This window comes from Channa argus, chromosome 18 (genome assembly GCF_033026475.1).
Source record: "Channa argus isolate prfri chromosome 18, Channa argus male v1.0, whole genome shotgun sequence".
NCBI classification, from domain to species: Eukaryota; Metazoa; Chordata; class Actinopteri; order Anabantiformes; family Channidae; genus Channa; species Channa argus.
In genome coordinates this window covers 3,585,859-3,601,515 of record NC_090214.1, presented here as the reverse complement: position 1 = coordinate 3,601,515, position 15,657 = coordinate 3,585,859, and the positions used below count along the sequence as shown (strand labels likewise).

General features: G+C 40.9%; 1 protein-coding gene across 2 annotated transcripts; it reads left to right on the top strand.

Annotated features, from left to right (window-relative positions):
• Positions 1 to 3,372: 3,372 nt before the first annotated feature.
• Positions 3,373 to 7,941, top strand: otpa (orthopedia homeobox a). 2 transcript variants are annotated; one of them, XM_067485154.1, is made up of 3 exons: positions 3,373 to 3,621; positions 4,109 to 4,527; positions 6,515 to 7,941. In XM_067485154.1, exons 1-3 carry the CDS (start codon positions 3,546 to 3,548, stop codon positions 7,034 to 7,036), a joined length of 1,017 nt encoding a protein of 338 aa, XP_067341255.1. In that variant the 5' UTR covers positions 3,373 to 3,545; the 3' UTR covers positions 7,037 to 7,941. The 2 variants fall into 2 exon arrangements, with proteins under 2 accessions (XP_067341255.1, XP_067341256.1); XM_067485155.1 differs by having other exon boundaries at positions 3,379 to 3,582; positions 6,515 to 7,940.
• Positions 7,942 to 15,657: the final 7,716 nt, after the last annotated feature.

Genomic DNA, 15,657 nt, shown 5'->3' with positions numbered 1-15,657 from the left:
ATGCTGATGGACTTTGCACAAAATGAGCGGTGTGATTTTCCCTCTCGGGTTAATGTTTCCACCCCACATGTATTTGTCTGTAAGCACTCGGTTTTAGAAATACCAGCCAGGTAGCAAGCAGCTTAGTGGGCTGCATGACCCTCGTTCAGCCACAGTAATCCAGTAAGACAGAGTCTGTTTTACTTATGCACGTTGGGGATTTTCGCCCTTAACAAGCTGCTTGGTTATGGTGTTTAGTGAAAACTCGGGTTCAGGACTATTCATAGAGTTCCGAACCTTTACCGAACCCCTGTTGATCACGTTGAGGTAAAGCTCTTGATGACCACACAAGTCCTTGCGTTGGCTCCCACCTGGTAGCACAGATATCAGCTGCTAAAGTTTGTCCCTTTCGAACTTTTAGCAGCTGGTTGGATGCAGAGCAGACCCCCTGTGGTTGCAGCTGAGCTGCAGCATCAGCTGCAGTCGCTCCTCTCTCCTCTTCAGCACTGTAACGTATTGCTTCTAATCCCCGCGACTGTCACCAAATCAGCTGCGTGAAACAAGAATCTCATTTGTTAAACTGGGAGCTTGTGCAGATGGAAGATCGATTGTTTTTCTCCTCACAATTCTGTAATTGAGTGAATACAAACTGAAGCGGCGGATCAGATACAGGAACAAAAAAAAGAAAAAAAAAAGAAAAGAAAATTACCTGGGCCCAGTGGTTTAGAGAAACTGTGCTTTAAGCAGGAGGTCACGGGTTAAAGCCCCAACAGTGATCAGCTGTGCGTCCTTCAGCAATCGTGGATTTGGAGTTTGAAAAAAAAGGCTATGGCCTTTCAGACTGCAGCTTTATTAAACTTTTATTACAGTTTTATATATTTTTTTAAATCACTCATCTCCACAACGCGTTAAAACGTCTACTTTCCACTCGGATGCACCGCATTTACTTGCAGGGGGCCAATTTATTTGTTTTTATTCATAACGTGGACAAGATTGATGTGAACATGTTAGTAGAATCTACAGCCACATCAACGCTGCAAAGCCAGGACCTCAAACACAACACACACACACACACACACACACACACACACACACTGAATCACCAAGCTATCCAGGAATAAAATATATGTGGATTACTTGAACTAAATAGCACCAAAAGCAAGGACAGTTGAGAATGGTATATTGATTCACATTAGAAAATGATAATAATATTACTATTATTACTATTATTATTATTATTATTATTATTATTATTATTATTATTATTATTATTATTATTATTATTATTAATAATAATAATAATAATAATAATAATAATAATAATAATAATAATAATAATAAAACGTATATAAATTATCCAGTGAATCAAATGCAGATTTTCTTTTGCTATCAGCAGCAAAGCATGAAAAGCTGGCAACATTCAATCTAATCCCGTTAAAATGCAGCTTATTACAGGCAGTAAGTGAATCGACTCCAAAAGTATTTATTTGGCAACCGAATTAAAGCTGTTTTTAAGAGCTTCCATAGCACCGATATCTCATGTATCTTGACATCTCACCGTCCCCTCTGCCTTGTTTAGGTTAAATATGACCTGTAGCAACGAGAGGAGTCATTCACTTTTGTTTGTACAGCGATAAAAGCTCCGAGCTATTGAAAAGCCATAAAATGAAGGGCGCAATCCATCATTCCGCATGTGTGATGGGTTTAAAGGGTCCTTACTGGCTCCCGGCGCGCCAGAAGAAGCCGGATAAAGGTGGGAAAGCGCCCCGACGTTTGTACATAATTGTACATAAAAGACGGTAGAATTGTGAAAATGAATAACCGCGTTTATAATAATGCAAAATGAACTAGCCCGGGAATGGATGCTCCAAAATAGTAAATATCACGGATCCACAGAGTTCTAGTTTCTGTCTAAAATCTCGCTTAGTCTAAGTGTAGTTCGCCTTCTGAAACAATACCAGCCGTGACAAAGATGAGGACAGGACATTTCTTCAATTGCGCATCTTCTTATTTTTCTCCATCGAGGAATTACGCAGCGCAAAGTCGACGGCTCCTCCACATCCCGAAGAGACCGAACCACACTCCTCCATCCATCCCTCCCGTTATGTCGCCGGTGGCACCAGATTGCAGACAAATAAAAGATGAGCAGAGGCGACTGAAGTCTGGATGGATGGATGAAGAAAAGAAGGTTCACGCACGGACGCCTCCTTTGTGCCGCTTTTTTTTTTTCAGCGCACAATAAATAAACCTGCCCTCTCTAAACGTCCCGACATCTGTCTAAAGCATGTGATATGTCCTTAAATATTTGGCAGACTGGTACAAGTGTGTACGTGTGTGTGTGTGTCAAACTCTGTTGTGCTAATTGAGTCTAATTGTGTTTATTCTTCTTTTTGCTTAATTTGTAAGAACTTTTTCTCGTTCAAAATTCATAACCCCAGTTTATCGAGATTATGGGGGGATGGGGGGGTTGGGGGGGGTCAACCCCCTCCTCCAAACATGTGTTTAATTATTCAGGTGTCAGGTTATTCACAGCCTTTCGGGTGTATGAACTGTGTCCCTTTATCAAAGACAAGCATTCACAGCTCCTGTTAAACTCCCTCCTCTTTCCGCCGAATTAATTTGCTCACATCATTTACACCAAGTCCCTCCCTTCTTGACAGTTGGGCCTAAATACTAGTAAATTACCTCTAATTTATACTGATCTTACTCTGAAATTTGCAATAAAGGCGTATAGATTTGCCACTAATTACATAAAAGCCTAATGGCCTTGAAAATTAGCCTGGTTAGAATTGTATAAAGTTTGTTGTTTGGCTGACTGGGAAATCAAAGATATTAGAAGAGGTTCACTTGGTCTCCAAGAGGCATTTAGTGTCGTAAAGAGGTCGACGAAATCGCCACGGAGCCTACCGTGAAAAAAGAAAAAAGAAGAAAGGGCAATAACAATAAATGCAGATTTCATATTACAGACTCAAGTTCATATTCGGGGTGCTGCTTTTGGAGGATATTAGCGACACACTGTTGTGTGGCTAATATCCTCAAAATGTGGAGCCATGTGCTTATTCCTCATAAGAACAACTCTTGTTCCAGTGACTTCCTATAAAAACGCGCGCGAAGCGGCACGCGCAATTAACCAAAATATTGTGGTGATCTAACATTTCTCGAGCGGGTCGAAGCCTTCACACAGATATTAAATCAGGTTATTTTATTGGATGTAATTTGGGGAAGAAATCAAAGCCAATTACAGGAATGAGGAGGAATGAACTTGTGGATGTGAGAGGATGGAGGAGGAGGCGGTGGTGGTGGAGAGGTGCCCGGGGGGTCTCGGGCTAAAGCTGACATACCTCAGGCTTCAACTCTGATTGGTCCTCGTTTGGAGAAGCTCATGGGTTCATTCCGTTGTTAAGCGCCTCCCCATTTCTCTAAACTACATTATAATGCAACGAACCTCCCTTTTAACCACAAACCGAATTTGCTTTCATTTAGGCTTTATATATTTCTTAAATAGGTTAAAGTCATAGAGATTTTTTTTTTTTTTGGAATAGCATTTCGCCCTGGAGCGGTGCGCAATGCTATCTCATGCCGACCTCCTGGATGCTCGCCTCGGTGAGTTATCATCACCAAACTCCGGTCTTCAACTCTACTGTAAGCTGGAGGCACTTCTAATCTTAAATCAAGCTCTGAAAATTGTCAATTTGCTTCTTACATCATCTTAATGTGACTGAAGTGAACCAAACTCGCTTAATTCATTGGAAAAGTAATTATTATTATTATATTACTGCATAATTTGATTTGACAATTTCCTAAGATATTAGTGTGATCGAATTGAATTAAGAGTATTTAAGGAGCAGATTGTAATGTGCATGCTGTCTCTGTCTACGAGCTGCAGTCACCGCGTTTTTAATTTCTGCATTTGTGTTTCCGTTCAGTGCACGTGCAGCTTTTCTCCCCTTATTGTCCACTGCAGCAAAAACAATGTTTCCACTGTGCATGACTTCTCACTTTTGCCTGTAAAGTATTTTGCTGGTGCACTTTAGCACTCTCCAAGTATTTGCCTATAACCGTGTCCTTTTCCCTCCTGTAGAGAAACTCTTAACTGTTCAAATCTCACCAGCTGTGGTTGTCTGTGCAGGGATGAAGGATGCCGCGGCGGAGCTCCTAGGCCACAGGGAGGCTTTGAAGTGCAGGCTCGGCGGAGGGGGACCTGACCCGGGACACTCCGGGGAGCTCGGTCCGGGCCACGATGGCGTGGAAGGGGCCACGATGCTCCCCGGTGAAGACATCAGCAGCGGCGCCGGATCCAACGCGGTGCAGGTCAACAGCAAAGAGCAGGAGAAGCAGCAGCAACAGCAGCAGCAGCAGCAGCAGAACAACAACAATCCCAACCAGTCCGGAGGGCAGCAGACCCAGAAACAGAAGCGGCACCGGACCCGCTTCACCCCGGCGCAGCTCAACGAGCTGGAGAGGAGCTTCGCCAAAACGCACTACCCCGATATCTTCATGCGGGAGGAGCTGGCTCTGAGGATCGGCCTGACGGAGTCCAGAGTGCAGGTGGGTCTTCGTGGGGGGTTCTGTGGATTAGATTTGTCAGCTTAAACAGAACACAAGAACACAGTTCGGGTTTTCAGAGCAGAAACAGTCTGTGCAGGTTCGTTGTATCCCCACTATTGCGCATAGACATTAAGACAAATGCGTAAAGCTGCAATTTCTGATCATATTTCCTTTTATTACCAACGAATCCTAACCCAGTCCAAAAATAGAAACTCCCTGAAAAATAAAACCCCACTGTCACTGCTCCTTTTTATTTATTTCTTCTACGTGTTAAAATCTTCAGATTAATATGCGCGGAGTGGCTATTTATTATCTACAAGGACAGATTCACGTTCAAGTTGTAGTAAACGCGGGAAACGTTTGGACAAAAAAGCTTTTTTATTTTTTAAAGAATTGAGCGTTAAATGTATGGAATATCTTCACAGAAAACGAAAAAATGATAGTGTTGCTAGTAGTATATAATAATAGCAATATTTAAATGTTGTCTACACTAAGATATCTGTTAAAGTTAAATGCACCAAGAGAAAATATGTTTTATCTGCATTTGCATTAAGATCTACAATATGAAAACAGGAAAAAGAAATATAAATATAAAAAATTTTCAGAGGGAAATTTGCAGGATGAAGACTTAAACATGACACAGCACCGGTAAAACAACATGTTATTTTAATAAGTTTTTTAACGACACGCTGACTTCAGGTGTTTCCCGGTATTTTCTCGCACCCTCAGCAACACCGACATCAACCAAATGCTGCTGTCTAATTGGAGCCACATTTAATTTAAAAAAAATATATATATATATATATATAAAATCTAAATACATTTCGTGTGATTTCTGGTGACCACACTAATCTCCCGCGTTTTTTTTTTTTTCTTTTTTTTCTTTTTGAAGACAATGAATCTGCAGGGAACTGAATGAGGACGGCAGCGTTATTACACTCGCCTCATTTAAAACGGACTCTGCACTGTGGAAAAGACAGCGAGTGCTAATGTCAGTCTGCAGCTACACAGCCTCAAAAAAAAAAAACAACCTAGAATTATTATTATAACTGCATGGGTCTATTCACTTTCCATACACAAAATAAGAAGTAGTGAAATGACGCTCGGTGCTGAAATAGGAAGCAGGTCGAGGTTCAGTTTAGCGATGGGCCTGTCAACTGCTCCCTACGTCTTAATGCCGGACTCGCTGAGAGCGCACTCTGTCTTTTAAAACGCAATGAGAAATTGCATTTTCTGTCCTTTGAAGTGTAATGCATTTCAGGCGGGATTTCACGGCTGGCTACGCGACGGGGAACAGAGAGCGAGATTGTCCCGTTCTTATTACCGCGCCCCACTTTCTCAAGCAAATCTTCACATTAATCATAGGCGCCCCAGCGTACAAGCAAAGCCACACGAGCTCAAGGACTCCGGGAATAAACTGTGTTTGCCAGCAGGCTATTTGTCACAGCAATAACATTATCTTTATTTTCTGAGTGCGTGGTTTTCAATGGCTCCTTCCACGGCAGTAAAAATCATTTGGGGTCAGGTCATGTTATTATAAAAGGTGCATTTTGGCACAAAAATAACACATTGAAAAGGAACTCGCGTCTCTTAGTAGATAATTAAGCTACAGAAATAAATATTGCTCGGGTTTGGTGTGGAATTTATGAATGGAAAAGGAAATAAAGTATCTCCTATTTTATCAAAGGATGTAGCGCTATTTGGTGTTTGGCTGCAGAGATGTGACCTCAGAGGCTGAAAGCCCACATCATCTGTTTTACCGTTTTACACCCTTTTTATTCGTGATCTGGGAACGTTTACGCCCGCGCATCTGTAAATGGATGCGACATGATGTAAGCTGATGGGATCCTGGAAAAAGACAGTGAGGATTTATTGTTGGCTCTTCATACTATGATGATGACAACCCTTTTATGTGCGCTTACGGCCTGTGAGTGCACCAACAGCCATTACACCTGCTCCCACTAACTCATCACCTCTCTGTCTGCAGGTCTGGTTTCAGAATCGACGCGCCAAGTGGAAGAAGCGCAAGAAGACCACCAACGTCTTCCGTGCGCCGGGGACTCTCCTGCCGACGCACCACGGACTGCCTCAGTTCCCGTCCGCCGCGGCAGCAGCGGCGGCCATGGGCGACAGCCTTTGCTCCTTTCACGCCAACGACACCCGCTGGGCCACGGCAGGGATGCCCAGCGTGTCTCAGCTGCAGCTACCGCCGGCTCTGGGTCGCCAGCAGGCCATGGCGCAGTCCCTGTCTCAGTGCAGCCTTGGAGCCGGGCCGCCGCCCAACTCCATGGGTCTATCCAACATGTCGTCAAACGGCTCCGGCCTGCAGTCACACCTCTACCAGCCCACTTTCCCCGGGATGGTACCCGCATCCCTGTCGGGCCCCACCAACGTGACCGGCTCGCCTCAGCTGTGTAGTTCACCGGACAGTGACGTCTGGAGAGGGACAAGCATCGCCTCGCTGCGCCGCAAAGCGCTGGAGCACACAGTATCCATGAGTTTCACCTAGTGATGAGAGTCACCGTCAAAAGCTTTTCTTTCACTCAATCTGAGAGCTTCTGCATTTAGTTCTTATTCATCAAGTCCATCCAAACGGTGCACCGGGAAAATACAACCTGGATATTGTTCTCGTCGCGACCCGCAGAGCTGTGCGCCTGGAACAAGAGGGAAAACTGAAGCTGTTTATCAGGCCATTGGCCATTTTCAAGCATAGGACTGGTTCTGTTCTAAAATATAATTTATTATTTCGCATGTAGCCTGTGGCAACTATTTATTTCTCTATTTAAATTAACTTATGAATTTATTTGATATTTATTTCTCTGGCACACGCAGCCCTCACCTGCAGGGCTTTCAGTGGCATTTGCTTGGTGAGGGACTGTTTCTCAAAACAGGTTGTGTGGATACTTTTAAAAACGAAACTAGGCAACAGATCCATTTTTTTTTTATCAAAACCTGCTGCACAGCATGCAACTGTCAAGGGACCAAAGGGATGCACGTGGACATGCAGAAACAAAACACCTGGAGGTTTGAAAAGACACACGAGGAGAGGGAAGGAAACCGATCTGAGCGAGAACAACACAGAGACTGCATGTGCTGTCCAAGGCGACAAATAAAAAAAAAAAAAAAAGAAAAAGGAGGGTGGGGTGGGGGTATAATTTAAACGGAAACTGACTTAACTATAATCTGTTATATAGGATGTTTTGTGTAGCAGAAGCACTCTTGTTCCCATTTGGTCAGTTTGTGATAAGTTATGTTTTCAGAATTATGTCTGTGCTTATGATCAACTTTCTTAAATGTTTGAACCATTTTGTTTCATGGACATGTTTATATCAATTCAATGTAAATGATCAAATAAAAATCATTTTCAATTATGTCCCAACACGAATCAACCTTCTTTTCTTGGAGTCGTTTAAAGGCCCAAGTTCATCACTGTTGTCGCGTAAGATACCACATATCTCCCAACTTTTAACTTCATAGTGAGCTAACAGAAGCAGCTCTGTGTTCGAGCTTTGTGATGCCCGCATTTCGAAGTAATGTGGCTGGTTTTAAATAAGTTCTTTGGCTTTGCATGTAAAATAATTGCCTCGGCCTATTCAGGAACACTTAATATTTGAGTGAAAAATAAAAAAGCCCGGTAAAAAGTCTTTAATTCAGTCCAGTGTAGTAGCTGCATGTCCCAGCTTTACGGTGTCTGCAAGCCCAAACACAAAGTAAACAAAATTAATTTAGGAATCATCTTTAAATTTGCATTTGGTTTGCATCCATTGTCTAATTTTCTGTTCAGTCTGTGTCACTGCGTGTCAGATTTCAGTGAAGACACAACGACATGAAATGGGTTTCTTAACAACAGAACGTTGGACAATTTTGTAACCACATAAGAATTTTATTCCTCTTGTTTGAACTGTGCTGTTGTGTCTTGCTTTTCATTTTGACAACTGCAGGGATGTTTGCATGTCTCCAAAAAAAGCCACTGGGCCATAGTTGCAAGAAAAGTATGCGTGAAAAAAATGTAAGTTTAGGTTTTTCTGATGGAATAGATTTAGTTCTGTCCCACAATGTCAGTGTTAGTGTGGATTGTTTTGGTCGTCAGTGAAGCAAGAAGAGCTGCTTTTGCCCCATTTAGACATTTTATTTCTCCTTGACAGACACCTGAAAGGGAAACTTCGGGTTTGTCAAACTATGACAGAGATACAGTCGATCCAAACTTCCACAGCAGCATCAACAGCTGTGAAGGTTGAATGTCTTTTGCGGTTTTAAAAAGATATATATTTTTTAATTTTCCACAGACAATGTTTTCATAATTTGCAAGTGCAACCTGGACCTGAAAGATCTGTGCCACCAAAAAGACACAACTAAAACAGCTTTGTGCCCACTTTACCCTTTTCAAACAAAGAGAGGACACTGGTACATCTCAGACCCTTTGAAATCATCGAAGATGCTGACTGTATGATAGATTAGATTGTCACTCTGCCACAACCGATAGACACCTGAATGCAACACAACAGCTGTCATTAGGGTCATTAGGGTCAGGAATGAAAAAAAATATTGGACATTTTTGTTTAATTGTTTTGTATTGGTGGTGTTGGACTTGTGGCTGGTCAGTGAAAAAACTCTAAGCAACCCGTCTTTGAGAAGCATCGTAAACTGAATGCACAAGTAAGACACCAGGAGATTTGGCTTGTTAGTGATACAACAACCATATTTTCATGTATTTTTCTCAAAAAAAAAAAAAAGTTTTATCTTAAAATGAAAGCTTGTTAACTCCATCAATTATATAAAAGTCTTCATTGTAATGATGTGTTTTTATACAGTAAAAAAAAGACAGTGGTGGTGGAAAAGTGCAAGTTTCTGCTTTGTATCTCTTTCACTTTTATTTTAATCACATGGAAGTGCAGAAGCTTAACGTTGAAGCAACTTCCTCATCATTTTCAAACTATATACTTCAACTTTTCTGCTCACTTGCTAATTAGTTGTCATATATGTAGCATGTGCTGCTCATGAAGATGTAATTAGTCAACTGTCAGACCCCATTCCCCACACAACACGCTGAAATGCTGTTACCACTGTAAGGAGCCTGGAGTTTAATGCCGCTCTTCTTTAGACAGTTGGAGACTTATGTCAACCTTGTTTTTATCTTGTTTCTTTTTTTTTTTTCGTTGTTTAAAATTAGCAGAATCTCACCCATCAGTCTTTTAACGGGTTTTTACCAGCAGGTGTAGAAGACTGGCAGTAACTTGTGTTGTGAGATTTAAGCCTGGAAACTTGAACGGGGCTGCGAACACATCCTGTGTTTCAGGTTAAAGTCTAAACCTCCAACCGCTTTAAGGTGCACTAAGCCCTGCTAGTTTAACTACGCTCAGGAAGCTGGTGTTGTCCCGTTGTATGTGCTATCCAGGCTTCAGAATTGACCTTTTGTTTGCTCCTGCTCGTTTGTAACAGGCTCACGTTCACAGTTTTGAACATGTGCAAGTGTTTTTTTGGCAAGTGCAGCGGTGAAGGGGTCTATTCCAGCTGTCATTGGGTGAGAGGTGGGCAACACCCTAGAATCATCACTTGACCTAACTTCATGTCTTTGAACCCACTCGGGCGTGTGGAGAACATGCATAGAGAAACACCACAGCCAGCAGATAGATTCCATAAGATACAATATGATTCAGCATGATACGATAAGATCCAGTACGATACGATACAATCACGTGATTCGATACAATACAATGCAATATAATTAAACACAAAATGACACAATTAGATTCGGTATAATATGATACAATTCAATGAGATTTGATTGATCTGATTCAGTAAAAAAAAAAGATAAAACAGATGCATTACAATGATAAAACAGGATTCAATATGATACAATACAACTCTATACGATACAATACGATACACTTTGTTGAGGGTCCACTGACATTTGTTTTGCGTCACAGTCCGCTCCATCAAAAACACAAATTAAAAGCATAACAAATAACTGTTCACAATCAGAAAGGAAGGATTAAAGAAAATTAATGAATGAGTACACGATGCATAAAAGAAATATTGATTTTTTTATTTCTAGCTTTTTGAATGTCTCCTGACCGCTCAGATTTATTTCGTAAGCCACGAAGAGGTCATAACTATGTCAGTAATCACCGTTTAGATGTTTGGAAAATATGTTTGAATCTGTTAAAAAAAAATGAAATCTGTATCTAAAGTTCGCATATGTGTAGGCTTTGGTGAAGTCTGGGTGTGCTTATGATCATGACAAAGACTTGATCGGGGGGCGGGGAAGCATGGGGATAAAGATTTTTTTGTAGTCTAGCGACAGATGTGAAATAATATTACATAAATGTAATAATTTGTTTCACTATCACCCAGGTTAATTAGTTTGTGGAAGTGGGTAACCTATTTCTCATTGGGTAATTTGTCACACGCTGACGAGGTAGCCAATCAGTGACCCTGCTGTTGGTGGGATCATTTCTCCCAGAATGCTGTGCAGCGAGTGTGTCGTGGAAAATGTGAGAGTGAGCCAATGTTTACCACCTATTTATTCCACACAAATAAATGAAATCAGTCAATAAACCATCCAAGGGTGAATATGGCTCTCTCTGTCCTGGATTATGAATGAGAGCTCATTAATTTTCTTGTGTGTGAGTTCGTGTATGTCTGTGTGGGAGAGAGTGAGCTTGTGTGTGTGTGTGTGTGTGCATATGGATGTATAGCCGTGCATACATGAGTGTGTGTTTATGTGTGTGCAGAGCTGTTTTCTGTGATTATATCGATATGCTTGTATTTGGGCATGAGAAATGTGTGTGTGAATGAGAAAATGTGAATTTATGTTTATGAATATGCATTAGGTGGAAACCAAAACAATTACTTTAAAATAATTGCCTTTGCCATAATGAATTAACGATAATAGTTGCACCTTTTTTACTTGTTGACAATGAAGCTGTCAGCAGGCCTTTAGCTTAGCTTAGCAGAAAAGATCGGAAACTGAGGAAGCTCGTACTCAGAACTGCACTACCTCACTTTTTTTGCTCTTATTTTTTTTTTGCTCTTTCTTTTTTATTTTATTTGTATTTTGTTTTATTTCTATTTTTCTTCCTATTTTTATTTAACTTTAGGAACAGAAACAACTTGGTCAGGATTTAGGAAAAGATCATGGTTTGGGTTGCAATAAACACTTTGTAGACGATTTTCGTTTCCATGGTTACAACAATAAACACATCCGAGGCAATCGCCATGTCTCAGTTCTCCTTAGAAGGCTGCATTTAAGGACCATTGTGTCAAACAGATGCAACAGGGCTTCTCCATTTTGAAGGCAGCTTAAAAAGTGGCCGACAAATGCAGCCCAACTTCCCCTGGCGACAAAATCGGCAGTAGGTCGAGTCTTAGGAGCTTTAAACTTCATGTTTTCATAAATTAGCTCATTTCATTTAATTAGCTGAGAAGACTCTGTCCTAACCTTAATTATGGAGCTTGAGCAGCTAGTAAGAATTTTAGAACAAAGGAAATTTTCCTAAAATCAAGACGTCCCCACACAACATCATTATTTTATTTCAATTATTTTTAAGTGTCCAACATTGCAGTATAACTTTGCTTGTTCTTAATCTTATTAAAATGTTTAACCTTTGTGTTTAGACTCTCACAGCACTTGGTTAATATCAGGGAAAGACTGTAGTGTGTTATTAACCCTTAGCTGTACAGGTGACTGGACCCTACAGTCTTTGATAAGTGGGTCAAAAATGACCTGTGTTAGAATCAGTGTGTTTTTATGCCACTTTTGTTATTGTAGTTAGCATTATGATTTGTATTTAATATTATGAACCACACAAGAATGATTTCATGTTTGAAATATTTTTCTTTTTCACTTTTTAAACATTTTTAAAACATTTTTCAAATTTGAAAAGAAAATTACACAACAGCAATAGAACTTTGTGTGTGTGTGTTTGTGTGTGTGTGTGCATGTGTAAATGGTAAATGGCCACTTATATTTATGCTTTTTATCCAAAGTGCTTTAGAATGTCGCTTGTCATTCACCCATTCACACACACACACACTCACACACCATGTAATTTTGGTACTCTCTCACACCCTGAGCGAGAGTGAGTATATGCACGTGTGTGTGTGTGTGTGTGTGTGTGTGTGTGTGTTTCTTGGCTTCTTGTCTCATCGCTGTATGCAGTCGTGACAAACCGTTTCTGGCTGTGATCATTGCACACAGGTAAACTGCGTCTCCTGTTTCATGTTTCGTCAACATGAAACAGTCAATTTGGGCCACACATCCCATTATTATTGGCAAAAAAAAAAAAAAAAACCACGGCAAAACAAAAAAAATCCCTCGAGTTTTGCTGGGTATTTTGGTGCCTTCACATCCATGACCAGAGCCAAAATTCATGAGAACTTTAATTTTATTTGACAGGCCGAGTCTAGGAGAATCTTTGTGATTGTTATTCCAGATGTGGGTGCGAAAATCTCATTTGAAGGTTTTATTAATTTTCGTTAAAGTCTGCTTGCCAGTGAGGCTGACTGACATCTCGCTGCTCCCTCCATTTGTCATTGTTTGAAAAGGTCTTAATTGTATTACATGCAAATGAAGAGATTTGATTTTTGCCCATTATCTGTTCATAAGAGAAAATGAACAGAACATTAGTGGGTCACCAAATGAGGGAGGGATGTGTGGAGGCGGGGGAGGGGAAAGGAGGCGTGAGAGGCTGACAGTGATGATCAGTCAGAGAGAGAAGATGATGATACAGAGCAAAGAAGAAGTGGCAGCTTTACATTGCGTTGCTGTACTATAGGTGTCATAACTTTTGGGACTGTGCAAATCCAATCCTTCCACCCCCTCGTGAGTGACTGTCTGTATGTGTGAAGGTAATAGGTCAAGGCTGATAATTAACCTATGATGACTGAAACACAGCAATTACAGTCATACTCATGTGACAAATCAAAGTGACAGAAGCTAGAATATACTCAGGCATCCTCCTCTCAGGGTGAGACAGTCATCTTCAGGATTCTGTGACATATATATTCTAATCATGGTTTCTTTTAATTAGATCCTGTGGCAGAATTGTCTCCACAAAATAAATCAGGCTGTTGTGTTGTTTGGAGTCTTTTCTTATGTCTTTTGGATCATTTTGCGTCTATTTGGTCATTTATTTCTCTTTGTGGACATTTTTCGTGAGTTAACACTGATGCACGAAGTAAGGGGCTTCCTGGCTTGTTGACTAATCCATCCATGATTAGAAGTTTATTATATTATTTTAATCATATATTCAAATTACCCCAAACAATGAATCCTAATCATCACTGAAAGAATTAGTAACTTTACTATCACGTCTTACACCTTACTTGTACAGAGTCATATATAATTGACTCTAGAAGTTGGTTTGTAAATTCTACCCTTGTCAAGCCCCACGGTTCAGTGCAGTCGTATCAGTTGTTATCAGCACATGATTATGATTCAGTAGGTGACCTACTAACTCCCTGCAGGTTCCGTCACTCCTGTTTCTGTCTTAGCTCCAATGGCTGTTCGACGTCACCTCACTATCAGACTTGTGGATAGTGAACCTCCCTGGAGGTTGAAGGTCACTTACTGAACCATTATTAAGGGCTAAGAACAACTGATAATGGCCCGTTGAATAATGCGCCGACAGTCCAACAAGCTGAGGAAGATGATATCACCATTCTAATCCTGCATACAAATACCGTTAGCCAATGGTTTCTCCAGTCACTGGAAACAGTAGTTTTCTTTTGGGTGAAAGTCCCCTTTATTTAAAGTGCAGCGCTAAGTACCACGAGATGTTAATGGAAATCCAAACAGTATTAAATACCGTACAAAACAGTGATCGTGGACATACCCAGTATATCACCAGCTGTGGACTGAGGTCTGAGATCAGATCCCATGTGGAGGCAGAAGCCACTGCAGGTAAAGCAGAACACAGTGAAAGCCTGATGAAGAGGGACAGTGAAGTGTGTTGGTCAGGAATGAGTCTCTCTCTTCTACAAGACCCCCTCTGAACAGCAAAGGAGGGAGCCTGTTATTGAATAGTGTTGTTGATCCATTGTTAAATTACCGCTTAATTCCTTTTCCATCACCATAACCATTTGTTTTCCTTACAGGCTGCAGATGGGGGGATGAGATCAGCCACTACAGTGGAGAAAGTGGGTGCTGGCTGATTTTTTTTTTCCTCCTCTGCTCTGACTCTATTGCTCTAATGCTGTCAGTGTTTTGGTGGCCAATGCATCCTGGATTCACCTCTTAGCTGAGTCCTGCCATTGGTCATATTAGTCACCTTGTCTTCTCCAAATGCTGCAGTCAGGAGGCTCTTTCTTCTGCCACATCTTCCAGTTACCTCCCCTTCAATCTCTTCTCCCCTGATTTTTATAAATCATAGTTGCCGTATCCTGCACTCATTGCATTTTTTATGATAATGTCGTTAAAGTCTTTGGTCATTCTTTGGCTATTCATAAAAGCTGCCAAATGGTTAAAAAAAAAAAAATTTCTTTGTTGGTTATTATTTGATATTTATTTGAAATGAAACTGTTGCCTTACCGCAAACCATCTTTGCCTATCTTTTACCAAGATCATCAACTTTGCGCTTATGCCAACTGCAGTCAGCCGTCTTTGTTTACACCTACAGGTTCTGTCGAATCTCCCCAGCATTTTCTTCAGTCCTAACGAGGCAGACAATTTCTGTTGTGTTGAAGAATCTTGACGGCTTTCAGATGGATTGACATGAGAGTTTGTACAGACATGCATGTCCTGTGGAGGGTTAGTTGCAAGAGCTTTGGTGATCATCCGATTTTTAATCCAGCACCATCATCATCATCAAAGTGATGTTCAGTACTTTCAGATCAATACCTGTAAAGATGGTTACATACCCATCAAGATCAGTTACACTTTGTGTTTGGTGGTAATCATCATGCTAAACGATGATGACCATGGTATAGCTGCAAAATATCAGCATGTTTGCTTTGTCACTCAGAGCACATAGTGCCATTGTGCTCGCACAGCCTCATACAGCTGGTGCTTCTGTCTTTACATCCCTCGCATATTTTAAATTGTTACTGACCTAAAACATTTAACTAGAATCTACATATTTAACCCATTCTTTCAGATTTCTGACAGGCAGTTAAGCAAACAGAGCATCA